The sequence below is a fragment of the Saccostrea echinata genome, unplaced genomic scaffold (genome assembly GCF_033153115.1).
Source record: "Saccostrea echinata isolate AGI-Se365-2 ecotype Australia unplaced genomic scaffold, CSIRO_AGI_Sech_v1 ptg000004l, whole genome shotgun sequence".
NCBI classification, from domain to species: domain Eukaryota; kingdom Metazoa; phylum Mollusca; class Bivalvia; order Ostreida; family Ostreidae; genus Saccostrea; species Saccostrea echinata.
Genome location: NW_026889753.1, coordinates 829854 through 848122, shown reverse-complemented (window position 1 = coordinate 848122; position 18269 = coordinate 829854). Strand labels below are relative to the sequence as shown.

The 18269-nt window shown below is 32.7% G+C and overlaps 1 protein-coding gene across 6 annotated transcripts in view; it reads right to left on the bottom strand.

Moving 5' to 3' along the window:
* Positions 1-1192: 1192 nt before the first annotated feature.
* Positions 1193-18269, bottom strand: part of LOC133178950 (uncharacterized) — a 50339-nt gene continuing 33262 nt past the window's right edge. For 2 of the 6 annotated variants that reach the window (XM_061313600.1, XM_061313605.1), the window contains 12 exons: positions 17281-17343; positions 16052-16090; positions 15368-15403; positions 14656-14729; positions 14335-14447; positions 12772-12928; positions 12513-12620; positions 11903-12068; positions 11629-11736; positions 10459-10692; positions 9640-9850; positions 1193-1717 (listed from right to left, as the gene is read on the bottom strand). In XM_061313600.1, coding sequence (XP_061169584.1) covers positions 1568-1717; positions 9640-9850; positions 10459-10692; positions 11629-11736; positions 11903-12068; positions 12513-12620; positions 12772-12928; positions 14335-14447; positions 14656-14729; positions 15368-15403; positions 16052-16090; positions 17281-17343 — 1459 coding nt within the window. In that variant the 3' untranslated portion in view covers positions 1193-1567. The remainder of the gene's footprint in view (positions 1718-9639; positions 9851-10458; positions 10693-11628; positions 11737-11902; positions 12069-12512; positions 12621-12771; positions 12929-14334; positions 14448-14655; positions 14730-15367; positions 15404-16051; positions 16091-17280; positions 17344-18269) is intronic. The other 4 variants (XM_061313601.1, XM_061313602.1, XM_061313603.1 and 1 more) reach the window with 4 other exon arrangements.

Below are 18269 nucleotides of genomic sequence, written 5' to 3'. Positions count from 1 at the left end.
CAACTAAAACTCTCTGTGTGAACAGGGCATTAAGCATTATTACTAAACTCTACTTTAGATGTATAAGAGATGGCTCTACCATATAGAGATACAAACTAGGGCAATCATGCTTATCTCCCTTGTTGATATGCTTTTCTACAAAAAAATTTTTTAAACTGCTGGAATATCTTTACCTTGGCACTACAGCTTCTTTAGTCATAGAATGAGCCAATCTGATTAATATCAGATCTTTTACTCAGAAATTCTGATAGTCACTGAAGAAAGCGACCATCAAAATTTCGGAGTGGGTACATGCAGCTTCCCATTTTCCAAAATTATCAGGAATTGCTCCTTTTTACAATTCTCAACAGTTCTTATCTGCTGTTTTTAAAGTGTTTGCAAACTTGATGTTATGACAATATAGCCAAGTAATTGTTGTCCATTATACTTGCAGTATCTACTTCATTTTCTCTGTTTGTAAAGTTTAATTAAGAGTTCTGCATTTTCCCTTTTCACTCCGAAAATGCCACTCATTAGGTCAATGTTTGTATCATAGTCTAATGCACTACTTTCAGCTCATTATGTGCTTTGAGTATTTACAAAAAACTTAACCAACCCATTTTCATTTCAAACTGATCAAACCACTTCAAGTACCTACCACAATCTAGCTAATTCCCAACATACTAAGTAGTTTTCATTCAAGTCTGTATGTATTCTTGAAAGAAATTCTTCAATTTGTATAAATACTGTTCACTGTATCATGTAAATCAACAAATGAAATTTCAAGATTTCAAGGGCACAGTTTTTAGCATTCTAATAGTTATTTTCATTTTCTGAGGCATTGCATTTAGAACAAACTTTTCCTTTTCTCTCTTTGTTGGTAATGGGTGTACCGGTACATGTATCATCTATACAGATTAATAATGGATGAAATAATGTTAGGTTGCCTAGAGAGTTACTTCCATGGCTGATCACTAAATTTTAAACCACAGTTACATATACTTTAATTACTTGGTAGGAGAAAATTATTTATTGACTCAAAAAAATGGATCCGAAGCTCCTTAAGAAGTAGTCCACTTATAAAAGTAGGTCACATGCAAGTAGATTTAGCAATTGCTTTGGTAAAGCAGCCAATAGGTACAAAGATGATGGAAAAGAAAAATACAAATAGTCAACAAACATAATTTAATAACAATTAAACATACCTGAAAAACAGATTTCAAGTGTCCTATATAACAAAGAAGCATTCTATGATTTGACTTTCTCTATAGTTATGTAAAGTGTATAGTTAGTATTCATATTGAAATTGGGAATGCTGTGTAACTTCTTTTCTTTTCTTTTGTTGTAAGCAAGAATTTGAAAAAAAGCAGCTTTTACAACAATTTTCTACCTCATTCCTGGTGTCTAAAGAAAACATGGATTTTACAAAGCAATGAAAAGCCTGATACAATAAAAATGGACATGAAAAAAATATAACAATGTAACTTAGAGATCTAGAGAAATATAATGTTCTCTTGAAACTTTGAAGTAAATCAAGTATGTAAAAGAAAGTGGCTAAGGGAAATCTCACTCCCGGGGCCTCTGATCATCATGTGGAGGATATCAGCTGATTTAGTGTGATTTTGGGGAAGAACAGACTCGGACCTCTAGACAACTTGGACATCTTTGTTAAACTTTTCTGTAGCTTAGAGGTGGGTATAGCTTGCTTTATGTCTACCTTGGGTAGTGATGGCACATTCTGCAAAGAAATATTATCACAATGAATATACTGAATATAATTTACTGACTTTGGTACATATTAAACTTAAAAAGTTAAAAGTTCAAACTTTACCTTCCGGAAATTTTTGAAAGTACATGTATTTTAAGGCAAACTCTAGACAGCTCAGTATTACGTTACGCTACAACTCCATATCAATATTCGTAGGGAAAGCAGTCCCAGAGAATTGACACTGTATGGAGTTTGATTTTAAGGCTGGTATAAAGCACATATAATAGAACTGCAGAGCCAATCTTGATCAATAATATCTATAAGGTGGGTGTTTGCCTTATCTGACATATGGATATAATCGGCAAGAGAAATGTTGGACAGATATCGCAAACCCTGCAGGAACACATTCCCAATGCTTTGTAATATCAAGTTATATACTCGCTCAATTTTTTTTTTATTCACAGACAATAATCATTATTAAAGATTATATTGAGGAGATACGATCATATGAATTGAGATAATTAAGGTAGGTCGCGGGTTTACTGCTTAAAAATTCTTAGGAGAAAACATATCCTGAAAATTTGATATAATGTTCCCTAGAATTTATAGCATTTTATCTGGCGCAATTTTTATTAAATTTGTCTACGTAGTTTTAATGCTGTATTAACTGTAAATGCGGTATACATGTAGTTTTTAGTACTATTTTTACGCTTTACTATTGAAATGTATAGAAAAATGACGTTTTTAAGCCAATTTTGCGGAAAGAGTTTCTTTAAAAAAGGTTGGATAACTTTTTAAAGATGTAGACGAATAAGTCAGGAATTTCAAAATATCCAGATGAGGTAAAATTAAAACTACTGAGACAAAAAAATCAACATCTTCTCGCTAGTTTTTTTGCTAAATAATTTCAAGGTTTGCTTTTATATTGCCAAAATGTTGCATTTATGGCATTATTTATGACTACAATGTCATGTGTTGAACGTAATCACGTTTACATATGAGTATAAATATCTTTACATTTGAAATATGCAAGATCTAAAAGGTGACATATAGTTGCAAAATGTAATTTTATTCATCAACTCACTTATTGCAGAAACATATTAGGATGACCAGCAACTTATTTACACTAGTATTGTGAAATTCATATTCTGCCCACAAAGTTAGAATGAACAATATATATTAAACATTTCTTGTGTATTAGAATTAACATGCAGCGACAACATGGCGAGTGATAAAATATTAATTCATATATAATTTTAGGATGTTCATGCTCAGTAAAATTTCAGGCATAACACATGAATTTGATCACTTCATTCGAAAACGGTGAAGAAAAAACATCCCAATACTGAGAAAAATGGGGGGGGGGGGCATGTTACCGGCAATGTTCTTTCTATATGAGTCGCAAGCTGGTTTATAGCACTAACTCTCAAACATTACTTAATTTCGAATTCTCTCAATCAAATTTCCATACGCAAAATGTAAAACACTTGCAACTGGCTTATACACAGAGAGCTTTTCTTATATAGAAAAAAATGTACTTGATACTTGTAAATTGTTTACAGTGTCATATAGGTCTGATAGTCCGGGTGTTTGTTTAAATTTATTTTAAAAGCATTTCACAATTTGTTAGCCTGCATATACATAGTGACTACACGAGATTCAAATACAGAATAAACAAATAATAATTATGATGATTGAAATAATAATAATAAAATCAGGAAAATACATCTACTTTAGTTAAATTTCGTCCGTTTTTAGTGTTGAGGATTGATTCCATCCTGAAGAAGTTTCGCCCTGGCAATCATGGTGTAATACATGTACGCTCTTCCCTTTGAGGTGCAAATTACGTGAGCACATAGAACCCTTCAAGCTTTTGGCTAAGAGATTTACGATAATTTTCTTTTTGCATACCATAACTTTTACGCTGACTCATTTTGATTGACTTTTAGCAGTTTACTAACACTTACAATATAAATTATTCCTTTCATTTGTTATCGTATTAAGTTGTTCTAAGACATTACACATAAATCACATCAGAATTCAGACTGTCATTTAATAATACCCGATCTTGGTTCATACATGTACAAGGTTTACGTACAATAGCATGCACTTTGAATTAATCTACTTGATTCGTACCAGTAGACTATTTATGAACTTCAAGTTATTTTCAGAGAACTATACAGGAAACAACGCAATGTCGCCTTTGTGACGTAACTGACGTCATAATCAAATGTATACAAAACAACCACTCGAATTGTTGAAATTGTGTACCAAAATTGATGACAAAAGCAAACCCGTGACCTACCTTAAGGTAGAACCTATGTCGGAAAAGTCTTTGTCACAAGATTTTCAAACTTTTCAAAATGATAAATTAGCACTCGCTTGTCAATCAGATAAAAATATATGGTATGTTTCCTTGTAATTAAATGTAGTGCAGCCTGTGCAACTTGGAATGATAATTTTACACTGCGACTACATATTTTCAGTCATTTTTAGGGGTACTGGTCATAATGAGAATATAGAAAATCACAACAATACTTCTTCAAACATCGTCTTTTATAGACTTTATCAATTGAACCGTATTAAGCAATATTATTCAAGAATAAATTATTTTTTATTCAATTGACATAAAAGATTAAGTCCACATTTCAACGAATATAGGCAAATGTGCTCAATATTTTTTTAGTCAATTTACCACCTAAATTTGTATATATTTTTCAAAAGTCTTTGTCAGAATGTTTTCAATCTTTAATATATACATTTGTGGTATCTCTCTATTATATAAACATGCAGAAAGCAAATATCTTCATACCTGTATGAAGTTTTTCGAAGGTCATAGGTCATTACTTGACCTAATCACACAGCGCAGTAATATCTACATAAAAAGACTTACTCCACTAAGCAATATAGCATGTTTTTCATGCATAAAAATGTACAAAATACGCAAGTAAAATAATAATCATTTTATTTACAATGTAAACGAGTATTTAATACAGTTCTTGATCGATTTTACATAGAGAATGATAGAAAACTACGTGTTATAAGTTTCATGTCTGAGCTGCATAGTCTCTACGTTTACCCTTATTTTTCTCGCAGACCTCTGAATGCTATAATTTTTCTTCATTAAACTTCACTCACAATAAATTTGAAAATCTGTTGAAAAATATCAATGTAATGCAATCACGCCACAAACAGCTGACAAACACTGCACTTTGGAAGTTCGGTAGGCACACCTCCATCATCGAGATCGTTGTGACGTTGTCTTAACAATGTAAGCTGTTGCCAGTGTCTCCATGTCAACATCATAAATTAATAAATATGCCTTACTGAAATCGTAGATTTTTTGTTTTGATCAAATTTTGCACTTGATTTCAAGTTATCTGGTCCGGACAAGTGTCTCCATCCATCCCTTTCCGACCGCAATTCCTCCAACTTTTTATTATCAAACATCGGACGTGTTTCTTGTGTTTTTAAACATCGAATATGGGTTCTTATGAATACAAAAATTCCAAGACACCAATATGCTCACTATAATTGATCACAAGTAGCCTTTCAAAGAATAATCCCTTCAAAACAGAATCCTTTGCCAGATGAATTTGAAGCGTAACCGCTTTTCAAGCCGATTTACACCTAGCGTAATTAGTCAAAATCTACGACGTGCAGTTAGTGCAATATTTATATTCGATTACATTCGATTGTCCGTCTCAAATGTATATATAAGTAATAAATAACAAGTTTAAAAACTTCAATGGGAATTGAAGTGGGTCGGTACGTGATCAAATCTTCTGAGAAGGCCTTCGGCCTTCACAGGATTTGATCACGTGACCGACCCACTTCAATTCCCATTGAAGTTTTTAAACTTGTTATTTATTTCTTAAATATGGTGAAGAAGATACCCAAATAATTACAAAAAGTGATTAAAATATATACCTTTCCCCACAAACGAATGAGAGACACTCTATTTATCAATACTTCTTTTGTTGACCTTTCTGCACTAACACAGGATTTATTTATTAAATGACTGTTTTGCAGTTGCGTTCAGATTTACAATCTAAATATTTATCAAAAAATGTAATTTTTTTTATTTAAAAAGATATTTTACAGGAAACATTACATTATGAATAATTAACAAATAATTATGAAAGGGAATGTACGTCATTTCATGATAGACATTACAAAATTTACACACAATATTTAACAGATCTTTGACCCGGAGACATTTTTATCAAGATATTGTACTATTTAAATTTCTTAGGTTTTTTTGTTTTCCTTCAAAATAGTTGCATACCATTCACAGTTGTGTAACTTCATTAGGGTAGAGTGGGGTAATTTCGACCACTTTTGCTGATTTGTGGCTTTCAATCCACAAAACAAGACTGTTTTCAAATGTACTAGTTTAAAAAAGATTCAAAGTAATTGAGATTGATTTTTTCTTCATATTTTTCTGCTTTAGGAGTTAAAATTGCATAAAAAATAATGAATTGGTTAAAAAATAAGTAAGCATGTTGTATGGGTTAATTTCGACCGGCCTCGGGGTAATTTTGACCACAACAAACATCAAAAAGAAAGATAACTCTTGCAATGCAGGGATTTTTTTAGGGTCTCTCTGGGGCCAAAATTCGGCCCCATTCCCAATGCTGAAAAGTGCATGTTTTTCCCAAAATCATACCTAAAAATTCCCAATATGAAAAAAGTATTAAGTTGTAAATTATTAAAATACAATAATGACAAAAAGGTGTTTATGTTCTCTATGTGCGATGTACGAGCCATCCGAGGGCTTCCGAGAAGTTATTCAGAATACTACGGATGTTTGCATGCATACTTTTTAAAGCGGGATCGATGTTTAAAAATTAAAGTCGGGATAGTTATCTAAAACATAAACGTGCATCATGTCAGTCTCTCCAGTTTGCCTAAGACGGTAATTTTCAGGCTGGGTTGAATCGCTCTTATATTCTTATAAATTGGTCAAACAATACCGATTAACCACTCATCTGGAACAAACCCACTATCAAATGTTATTTTAAAATATTTACATTTGCAAATGTTTTCCCTTATATAACACTATTTGAACAAGGCGTTTTTACACCTGTGTAAAACACGTTCGTCATGTGACCATAAATTGATTGTTTAGTCATCAACGATCTACGTAATTTCATAGTGACGTCATAAGTGATCGACGTGTTCAACACATTCAAGTTATACCGTTGAGTTTTGAAAAAAATAAATCATTTATGGGTTTAAAACTTTAGTACCTTACTATCTGTTATAAATCAGTCACAAATGTAAATATAAGTAATAAGGTATCATTTAAAAGTTTTATTGGGATGTAAATACGGGTTGGCATGTGATCAAATCTACCATAAAGCCCTTCGGGCTTTATGGGATTTGATCACATGACCAACCCGTATTTACATCCCGATAAAACTTTTAAAATGATACCTTATTTCTTAAGAACTTCTTACATAAAGGTAAAAAAGATGACAATGTATAAATATGTTCATTTACGATGTTATCATACCCTGCGGCTTTGCCATTTTTAAGCTTCTGAACTTCAACAGCCATGCTATTATTTCATATCACTATAGTTGGTTTAAGCCAGCTTTATACTATAAAAAATAAGAAAAATGATTAAATATTTGACTTTTGCTTGTTTTTTCCTATTTATTTGTATGAAGATATTTTTCCCAATTTCAACCAAATATCGCTATTTTTCCCAATCTTGACGGCCCCGGCCCCTGGAATCAAAGGGTAAAAAAATCCCTGCAATGCAAGTAAACTGTAACTGTCGCATTTTATTCAAAGTTTATGGTCCGAGAAACTATATTGCCTTATTTAGAAAATACATGTATCTATCTCTATCAATAAAAAGATTAAAATGGATAAGTACTAGTATCCATACAGTAAAGAAATGGGTGGGGTTACTTAAGCTTTTCAATGCTGTCTTATGGACATCTAAATTCTTATTCTTTATTCTAAATTCTGCTTTTAATTCGCAAACTCTATATTTTAAAATTGTGATATATATAGTTATGCAAATAGATAAAATCTTCTCAGATTCCACAAATAATTTCTTTGATATGATTTTTGATATGTCCAACCCAAAAGAGATTTTTTTAATACCGTCTTTTCACAACAGAATCATTCAGATTGTATATATATGTATTAGGTTTGAGCATAGCAGTAGAATTGCGTATATTTTTCTTCACTAATTTTTACCATTTACACATTCATTTGGAATGCGTTGTATTACGTATTTTACGTGTTTTTTAATTCTTAAAAGAGATAGGTCCTGAAAAATTTGATCAAGTCAATTAAATAAAGATTTACAGAAGCAAAGTCCTCTTAAATCCCCCCCCCCCCCCCCCCCCCCCCCCCCCCCGGAAAAAACCCAAACTCAAACAAATCATTAATAACGTGAAACATCATAGTGTTTTTTTTTTTTTTTTTTTTTTTTTTTTTTTTTTTTTTTTTTTTTTTTTGGCTTCAAGATTGTTGTGGTTCTTTTGGTGTGTTGTTCCGATATTTTGGGTACTATTTGGATTTGTGTACCTGGACTGTGTGATACGATCTTAATACGACCGGTTCGTTGGTTTTCGATAGCCTCAGTCTTATCCGCTAAAGTTTAGGCATTCGTAATAAGGAAAAAAAAAATTACAAAAACCTGATTTTTTTTTTTTTACATACATTTAGTATTGCCTGCATTCTCTCTTTTGTTAATTTGACGGGTTTGCAAACTTGGATTGCTCTCGTCATGTGTTATTTCATAGCCAGTGCCGACTCCGTGTTCTCTTGCACGTCGATCAGTGATGCACTCTTGTGAACGGCCCGCAAAATATAATTATATACATGTAGCTAGGCATGTATATGTTAATTAATCTGACATATTTTTTTTAATAAAAGGTTATATGTAGATAATATTGTACAAATACAGAATAATCATTTTTTTTTTGGAAGATCTAACTCTGCATTGCTTTAAACAGCTGTTAAAGACAACTTACACATATTTCAGAAAAAGTGGTCAATTTACCCCGCGTCCTTAAAATCAGTAGGGGTAATTTCGACCAAAATCAAATGGACGTTTCTTGTGCATTTTGAGAGAAATCCAAGATGAATTGGTAAAATTCTGCAACTTAAAGATATTCCAAAAAAAAATAAAACAATTTTAATTTAATTCGTGCTGTAGACTGTTGAACAAGGTTAAACTTAAAAAGAGGTTGTACGAGTTGTCTCTCTTGCATTTCCTTGATCAAATCAAGCGCACTGAAGACGGGGACTTCGGACGTCAAACTGGAGACATAAATAATAGTAAAAATATTTTTTATATCACTGATCAAGCCATATTTGCGATGAATAATTACACTAGGACACACAATTTGAAGAATAGTTTTCTATAATTCCGAATAAATTAAACTTGTCTCAACCTTCCGTAGATCTTTGTGTAGTGTTGTTTTCCTTTGGTCGAAATTAAAGGGTGGTCGAAATTACCCTGACTTACCCTACAATTAAGAGGCAGTCTTGGAGAAAGTACGGGGAAAAGTAACATTAAATTAATTATGACGTCATAATGGATCTAGCATAAAAAAGACGGTCTAAACTGGTTTACTTGATATGATGTCATACAAAGTAGGTTCTACGTTAAGCAAGAATTGTTTTTAAAACATTCCTTAAAACATCACGATTCAAATGTACCATTAATAAAGCTCAAAAAACGGGATATTTAAATAGATTATAGTCTGTCTGTGATATTCCATAAAATTTTACACAAGACAGTGGCAAACTAAGGTATCTTTTTTTTTTTTTTTACATTTATCTCATATAGAGATTCATACTAACAAGTTTTAATATTTTACTCATGCAGAATGAAATACAGGCATACGGTTTGAAATGCTCAAAAAAAAAAAAAAAAGAAAAAAAAAAAAGAGAAATAAAGGGAGATAAGTCTGTATACTTACAGAGGTATATTTCTGCATGTTATGTTTTATCATTTTATAGTATTTGCAGTATTCTTCTTGCTGTTTTTTGATGGATGCTATATTTGTCCTGGATTCACGGGGAGGTGGGGGTGGCAGGGGGTGTTCCCACACGAAATCAGGAGTGTAGGCACCAGGAATTGTGGGTAAATAAAAGGACTCATCATCTGTATCTCTTCTTGATTTTTCTCTGCTAAAACAGAGAAATAAAATTTGTATACACATAGTATAAATAAACACAGTTTAATCTTATAAGGGATCTATCGAGGGGAATTTTTTGAAGGCCCTATTTGATAACTGTGTGTTCCATAACTTTCACAGTTCCATGTTCCAAGATATAAGAAATGTGTGCTATCGGCTTATCGTAATTGCAAATTAAAGTGGGATACTAGTGCATATTTTCTTCCAGCAACACTTAGAGTAAAGTTATTTTCATTCCCTGTGACTTTAAAATATATTGTGCACTTAATGGACGTAACAAATTATGTTTATAATGAAGCAAAATTGTCCCTCCCTGGCACTTTGTTATAAGCGTGTTTTACCGTATATACTCTTAAAATAAAAAAATCTCCCAAAAATTAATTTTCATGAAGTCTTTCAATACAGTTTCTATGATAATGGGAAGTAAGATTATGATCACTGGTCTTGTTAAACAGGTAGTCACTTAATGCAGATATATTAATAAGAACTTCATTAGGAGGATATTAAATTACAGAGGAAGTTGCTGAATACAGTGGATTGCTAGAGCAGGTTTTGGTATATTTTTATTCATTGTGTTAATTTTATTTTCAAAAAAATTACCTGGATACGTTAATTTTGGAATATTTTTGAGCAAGCCTTGGAAGACGTGACGTCTCTCTGCCCATGGATTTCACAGTGTGAACATCCTGTGACCTCTCAGTGACCTGAGACAATGATGAACCTGCGTCAGATCTGGGTTGAAATCGAGGGGTGGATACATTGGGAGCGTTTGAAACAGGAATGTCTGTGATCCACTGCATACTCAGGATGCCATATTGTGCCTGGCCACGGTTTCTACAGAATATTGATAGAAAAAATGGCTCATTAATGAGAAAGAAAAAGTGTACTTTGTCCATGTCACACTTGACACAGAGTAAAATGTTATTAGGACCAGAACATTAACTTACTCATTCTTTGTCAGTGACTGGACCAGAACATTGACTTACTTATCTGTGATTGGACCAAAACATTGACTTGTCTGTGATTAGACTAGAACATTAAATTACTCATTCTTTGTCTGTGATTGGACCAGAACACTGACTTACTTATCTGTGATTGGACCAAAACATTGACTTACTTGTCTGTGATTGGACTAGAACATTGACTTACTTATCTGTGATTGGACCAAAACATTGACTTGTCTGTGATTGGACTAGAACATTGACTTACTCGTTCTTTGTCTGTGATTGGACCAGAACATTGACCTACTTATCTGTGATTGGACAAGAACATTGACTTGTCTGTGATTGGACTAGAACATTGACTTACTCGTTCTTTGTCTGTGATTGGACCAGAGCATTGACTTACTTATCTGTGATTGGACTAAAACATTGACTTGTCTGTGATTGGACCAAAACATTGACTTACTCATACTTTGTCTGTGATTGGACCAGAACATTAATATACTCATTCTTTGTCTGTGATTGGACCAAAACATTGACTTGTCTGTGATTGGACCAGAACATTGACTTACTCGTTCTTTGTCTGATTAGACTAGAACATTAAATTACTCATTCTTTGTCTGTGATTGGACCAGAACATTGACTTACTTATCTGTGATTGGACTAAAACATTGACTTACTTGTCTGTGATTGGAGCAGAACATTGACTTACTCGTTCTTTGTCTGTGATTGGACCAGAACATTGACTTACTCGTTCTTTGTCTGTGATTGGACAAGAACATTGACTTACTCATTCTTTGTCTGTGATTGGACCAGAACATTGACTTACTCGTTCTTTGTCTGTGAGCTCAGCTTTCCTGGAATGGCTTCCACTTGATGCCTCTGTTCATGTTTACTTTCATCCATTTTCTCTCCAACTTTAACTCTGTGTAGTAACCTACCATTCAAATTTGAAAAAAAAATTAAAAGTTCTATAAAAGTCTCTTCCCAGCCTATTATCTAATTATCTTATAAATTTTTGACTATTTGCAAATTTATGTAAATGCCAATTCGCAACATATGGTTAACCTGACCGTAACTGAGTGTCAAATCATATGCTTTACCTGAGCCCTGCCTCTCCAGGTAACATTGGAAGGTCATCTGAGATGTAGTTAATGGTTGCTGATATAGGATGCTTCACTTTTCCCTCTGTGAAATCTTTCTTAACCATATCCATGCGCTTCCTTTCTTGGGCAGTTGGAGTGTTAAAAAATTTCTGCCAATCTCTGCCTGAAAAGAATGAACAGAACACACTGAAATACAGTCAAACCTCATTATCTCAAACTTGAGGGGATCAAGAAATTACTTCAATATAACCAAGGATTCGAGACATCCAGGATAAAATCTTAAGGAATAAGTAGTTGGGACTTCAAAATGACTTCGACATATCCATGGTATTCGAGATATCCGTGTTCGAGATACCGGAGTTCAATTGTATGTATCTTGATTCATATTTTCATGAACCATAGGAATGTCCCAACTTATTTCCATTACTGAAATACATGCAATCTTTTGCCTTTGCCACCCCACCCCCCCCACCCCCATTATTTTCCACAAAAAAATCAGATTTATTAATTTTGTGACATTTATGTTATTTTTCACATAATAGTTTTCCACTTTTTCGGAAGTAGTACCCTCAGTAGGAAAAGAGAGTGAAGAGGAAAAGGTACATACTGAATCTAGGAGTAGACATGGCAGATTTGTGTAGAGAACTGCTGGATTTTACTGGAGACAGCTGTGTCCTGCTCCAATCTGACAGCTTAGAACGCTTCCTACCAACCCCTGTAAGAGATCAAGTCAATAAAATCATACAGACCAGAGAGTAATGGCTATACTCCAAAAAGAGGGTGGTATGTTGTAAAAAAAATTAAATCAAATGAGCATGTAATATGACTGAAGAGGGGAAATAAATTGAAAAAAATTAACTATGTACCCTTGCTTGGATGTCCTTGGCTCCTCTCTGACGACATAAAGGAGGGATGGGAACTCACTAGTTGACCTTTACTTGACCTTGAAGTGACAGACTCAGAGAGTTCTCCCCCAATGCCAGAGTCCTGGGCACTCATAGAATCTGTAGTAATGTCCTCAGGCTGAAAGACATAGAATCTGTAGTAATGAAAGTCAGTCATAGAATCTGTTGTAATGTCCTCAGTCTGAAAGACGGTCACAGAATCTGTAGTAATGTCCTCAGTCTGAAAGACAGTCACAGAATCTGTAGTAATGTCCTCAGTCTGGAAGACAGTCATAGAATCTGTAGTAATGTCCTAAGTCTGAAAGGCAGTCATAAAATCTGTAAAAATTAGAGGAAAGTTATTGATAATTTGCTGATGACGTATGTGAGTTATTGGAAAATAATGGCTGCAGCATCTCTTTAATCTTTGTGATAACTGTTGTAGAATAGGCAATAATTACCATTCTTTAATTGACAGAGTTAATAATTTTCCAAGAGTGAAGATGACTGGACAATACTCTCTACCCAGGTTATGCCCACTGGACAATAATTAATTTAATAATGCTGACCATAGGGAATACCTTAAAATGTTGACTGGGGTTGTAATTACAATATTACTTATGTGACACATCTACTGACTCCTTACAAAAATTACACAAGAATTACTGACTGCAGACAAAGAAATGATACTTCAAGTTAAGAATAATACTTACTGAGATAAATAATTACTTCAGTGAAGTTGATTGCTGCCAAATGAAACTGACATTGAGCAATAATACGAACATGATATTGAAAGTGAGCAGTAATTACTTGAATGATATGGACAGTTGAAATTAATTACCCAAGTGAATAGACTACCCATGTGGCACTGACAGTGGTCTACAAAATTACCCAAGTGATACAATGTACTGATAGTAAGCAATAAATTACCTGAGATATGGACATCAATTAATAATTACCAGAGTGACAGACAGTGGAAATTAATTACCAATATGATACTGAGAGTAGGCAATAATTAACTGCATGGTTACTAACAGAGTGCAATAATCACCTGAGGGATACTAACAGTAAGCAATAATTACATGTACCCATGAAATACTAACATTGAAAATTATTACCTACTCACAGTGATTAATAATTACCTAAGTGATGCTGACTGTGGTTAATTATTACCTACTGACAGGGTAAATAATGACATGAGTGATACTGGCAGTGGTTAATTATTACCTACTGACAGGGTAAATAATAACCTGAGTGATACTGACAGTGGTTAATTATTACCTACTGACAGGGTAAATAATTACCTGAATGATACTGACTGTGGTTAATTATTACCTACTGACAGGGTAAATAATGACCTGAGTGATACTGACCGTGGTTAATTATTACCTACTGACAGGGTAAATAATAACCTGAGTGATACTGACTATGGTTAAGTATTACCTACTGACAGGGTAAATAATGATCTGAGTGATACTGACTGTGGTTAATTAGTACCTACTGAACTGTGGTTAATTATTACCTACTGACAAGGTAAATAATTACCTGAGTGATACTGGAATCAACAAACTCTCCCTGAGATCTCAGATGTCCTTCGCCATCAGAATCTTCTCCAAATTTTCCAAACCGATCGAGAGCTCCCCCTCGCTTTCCAACAACTACAAAAACAAGGGTTCACAAAAAAAGATTTAAATATATAAGTACCGTAATTAAAAGTTCAAAACTGCTCTTTATTCATATAAGAAAGCTATTAAAGGATGCATTATGTACTTGGCAAGACCTCTTGATTGATAGAATTTTAGTATAAACATGAATAAAAATATATGTTGCTGATTAGATATCAATATACTAGAAGTAAGTACTTACTGGGCCTGCCACTGCCCGGTCTCTTGTACTGGTTTCTGTAGTATTTATATAGGTGAGGGTCACGGGGGTCAAACCTTTACGATATTTAAAGAATAACAATTAAATTAGCTTCATCCAAGAACACATCATCACAGTAAAATAACTGAATAAATTATTCAGGTGAGTATTTAACAAAAATAGTTTTAATATCAGAAAGTTATGGCAAAAATGATTTGTCTTATTGTCATTGATTTTAATTTAGATTCTTAAGATTATGAGTAGGTAGATCTCTATGTATTGAGACAAAAAGCATATATATATCTCAAATTTCACTTCATAAAAGATGAAATACGAGCTAAAATAATTAGGTATATTATCCCCTCTGCCTTTGTTTGGTCATTCAACACAAATGCAGCATAGTTAATAGTTTATAACTAGTGCAATTTTTTCAAAAAGGTATATATGATTGTTAGAGAAAAAACCAGTCCCAAATATGATTTGGGTTAAAAGGTCGAGCACCCATGCAAGGTTTTTGTCTAAATTAGCTTCCCACTGATGTTTTGCTTTGTTGTCCTCTTGAGTTGAAAGTGAATTACAAATCAAACAGGAATAAGAAAATTAAAGAATTGTGAAGATTAGAAAGTAAATCAAAATGCACCATTTTCCCCCTGAACAAAGTGCATTTTTTAACTTTTCAAGTGTGCATTGAGCATGATTTTGTATCAATGTTTACCAATCGTCCATTTCTGAATTGTAACTGCGACCAGAGCTATGAAAAAAAGATAAATACTAAAAGTTTGAGTTAAAAAGCTCTATGCTATGAGTATAGCCTGTTGGTCAAATAAAAAGAAAATCTGTTAATATAAATACTACACACAGTCATATTGTACCACATGTACCTGGATAAATTAGTTAAAGTAGAAAGTAATTAGGAAAGGTAAATAGGGAGATGGCCAGGTAATGGATTCTAGATTATGTTTTGCTAGCTTTCACAGGTTAACAATAATTTATTCTGAACTTTTCCCATTATGTAATTATGAATTATGAAGAACAATACAGATAGTTCGAAATAAGGAAGAGAAATTTATAAGTAGACCCTTTTCTGTCACAAATCAAATCAAAGGTGTTAAAAGGTAGAATTGATTTTTACTTTACATTGTAACCTGATCATCAATATTGTCATATTTAACCACTTTAAACTGATACAGGTAATGGAGATTATGTATGTATAAAGCATGTAAATCTTAAACATTTCACATGGCATTACAAGGGAGGGGGTGTACAAGGGGGGCTATCTAAGCTTTGTTTTACAGACAGATAGCTAGAGGTAAAACTAAGTTTATAGCAGAATAATACCACAGATAGTTAATAAAAAGCCAGAAGAAATATGGACTACTTTAATAGCAGTAGACTTTACCCATCATTCTGAGTGGAGATCAGGTTCTCTTTATCCAACCTGTGTAGATTAACAAGATCATATATCAATTTAACAAATCTCCTATCGATATATTCGTATATGGTGACGCTGATACAGACATGTAGGTAAACAGTACTTAGATGTTTCTAGCTGGAGATGAAGTTTTAAATACAGTGTAATGGTTACAATCATTGAATCAGACTCTCTGTTAATGCTTGGAAACACCCCATTCTGATTTAACTGGGCAAACACCTCTTTCACCAACCAAACCTGAAACTCCTGCTCAAATTTCATAAAGTAATCATCTTTCTCATTTACAAAAACCAATATTTAATTGACAACCTTTCCATCCCTATTTCTTTTCAAAATATCTTTTATAGAGTACATGTATATAATACACTAAAAATTAATCTTTAGAGTGTAAGTTTATAAGCAATATTGCAGTGTCATTTGGTTGTAACATTTAGTGAATGCTTACATAAAGATCAGGATAACTACTGTACATTTGGGTATTATATTGAAGGGTTGAATGTTTGACGACTTTCTTATATGAGACATTTTGTAAGTGGAAACTTTGACTGCTTACTTGTATACACCATTGCTATTTGACAAAGGGGAGAAAGATGTCAGCATTTCCATATTGTCAAAGTTTTCATGTATTGAGTATGTTTCATACTCACAGTAAATTTGGTAATAATACAAAAGATTCCCTTTTTCATAAAAACAGTTTTTAATTTTAAATGTATACTGTAAAATCACATATTTTTGTGGGGTCAAATTTTTGTAATTTGAGGAAAAACTACGGGTTCATGGGGATTTGATTTCGTGGGTATAGAATTGATGAGTAGTTTTGTATATGACATTTTCATATTTTTTGGTGAACATGAAATAGTGGGTCTCGTCATATACCTTGAAAATGATGAAAATTAAACCTTCACAAAAATGAATGATTTTACCGTAGTACAGAATAAAAACCTTAATATATAGGAATAAACTTAAATTTTAAACAGGTAATAATTTTGATTATCAGAACTTGAATGATGAAATGGAATAAAATTATGTAATTTACATGGTTTGTGAATCTTAATACAAGGAATAATAGGCAATAGTCCTTTACTTCACTAACTGATGACCTTAGAGAATCAGCGATATCCAGTATCATGCTAATATCTATCTGATATTGTTTCATTATAAGAAATGTTCTTTCTGAGACTCAAATGTAATGTTACCTTCCGCGACTGATTCTCCTTGGTGACTGTGGGCCCTGGCCGTCTACAGATTCTTTCAAATTTCTACAAAAGAAATTTAACATATTAGGTGTGCAAGAAAAAGTGTAACAACACAGAACAGAAAATTAAAAACTCTTCTTCTTGATGGGACTGTTCTGATGAGGAAAATGCATATATCTAAATGTTTCTTTAAATGAAACACATACCAAAAAAAACATACTGAATACACATTTGTACAAAAATCTTAAGGTAGAACCTATGTCGGAAAAGTCTTTGTCACAAGATTTTCAAACGTTTCAAAATGATAAATTAGCACTCGCTTATCAATCAGTTAAAAATATATGGTACGTTTCCTTTTCATTAAATGTAGTGCAGCCTGTGCAATTTTGAATGATAATTTTACACTGGGACTACATATTTTCAGCCATTTTTAGGTGTACTGGTCATAAAGAGAATATAGAAAATCACAAAAATACTTCTTCAAACATCGCCGTTTATAGACTTTCTTAACTGAACCATATTAAGCAATATTATTCAAGAATAAATTCTTTTTTATTCAATTGACATAAAAGATTAAGTCCACATTTCAACGAATATAGGCAATTGTGCTCAATATTTTTTGAGTCAATTTACAACCTAAATTTGTAAATATTTTTCAAAAGTCTTTGTCAGAATGTTTTCAATCTTTAATATGGTGAAGAACATACCCAAATAATTAGAAAAAGTAATTAAAATATACACCTTTCCCCGCAACTAATGAGAGACACTCTATTTATCAATACTTTTGTTGACCTTCTTGCACTTACACAGGATTTTTTATTAAATGACTGTTTTGGGGTTACGTTCAGATTTACAATGAGAATATTTATCAAAAAATGAAATTTTTTTATTTAAAAAGATAATATTTAAGGGAAACATTATTATTAATACACCAACCATTATGAATAATTGACAAATAATTATGAAAAGGAATGCACGCCATTTCATGA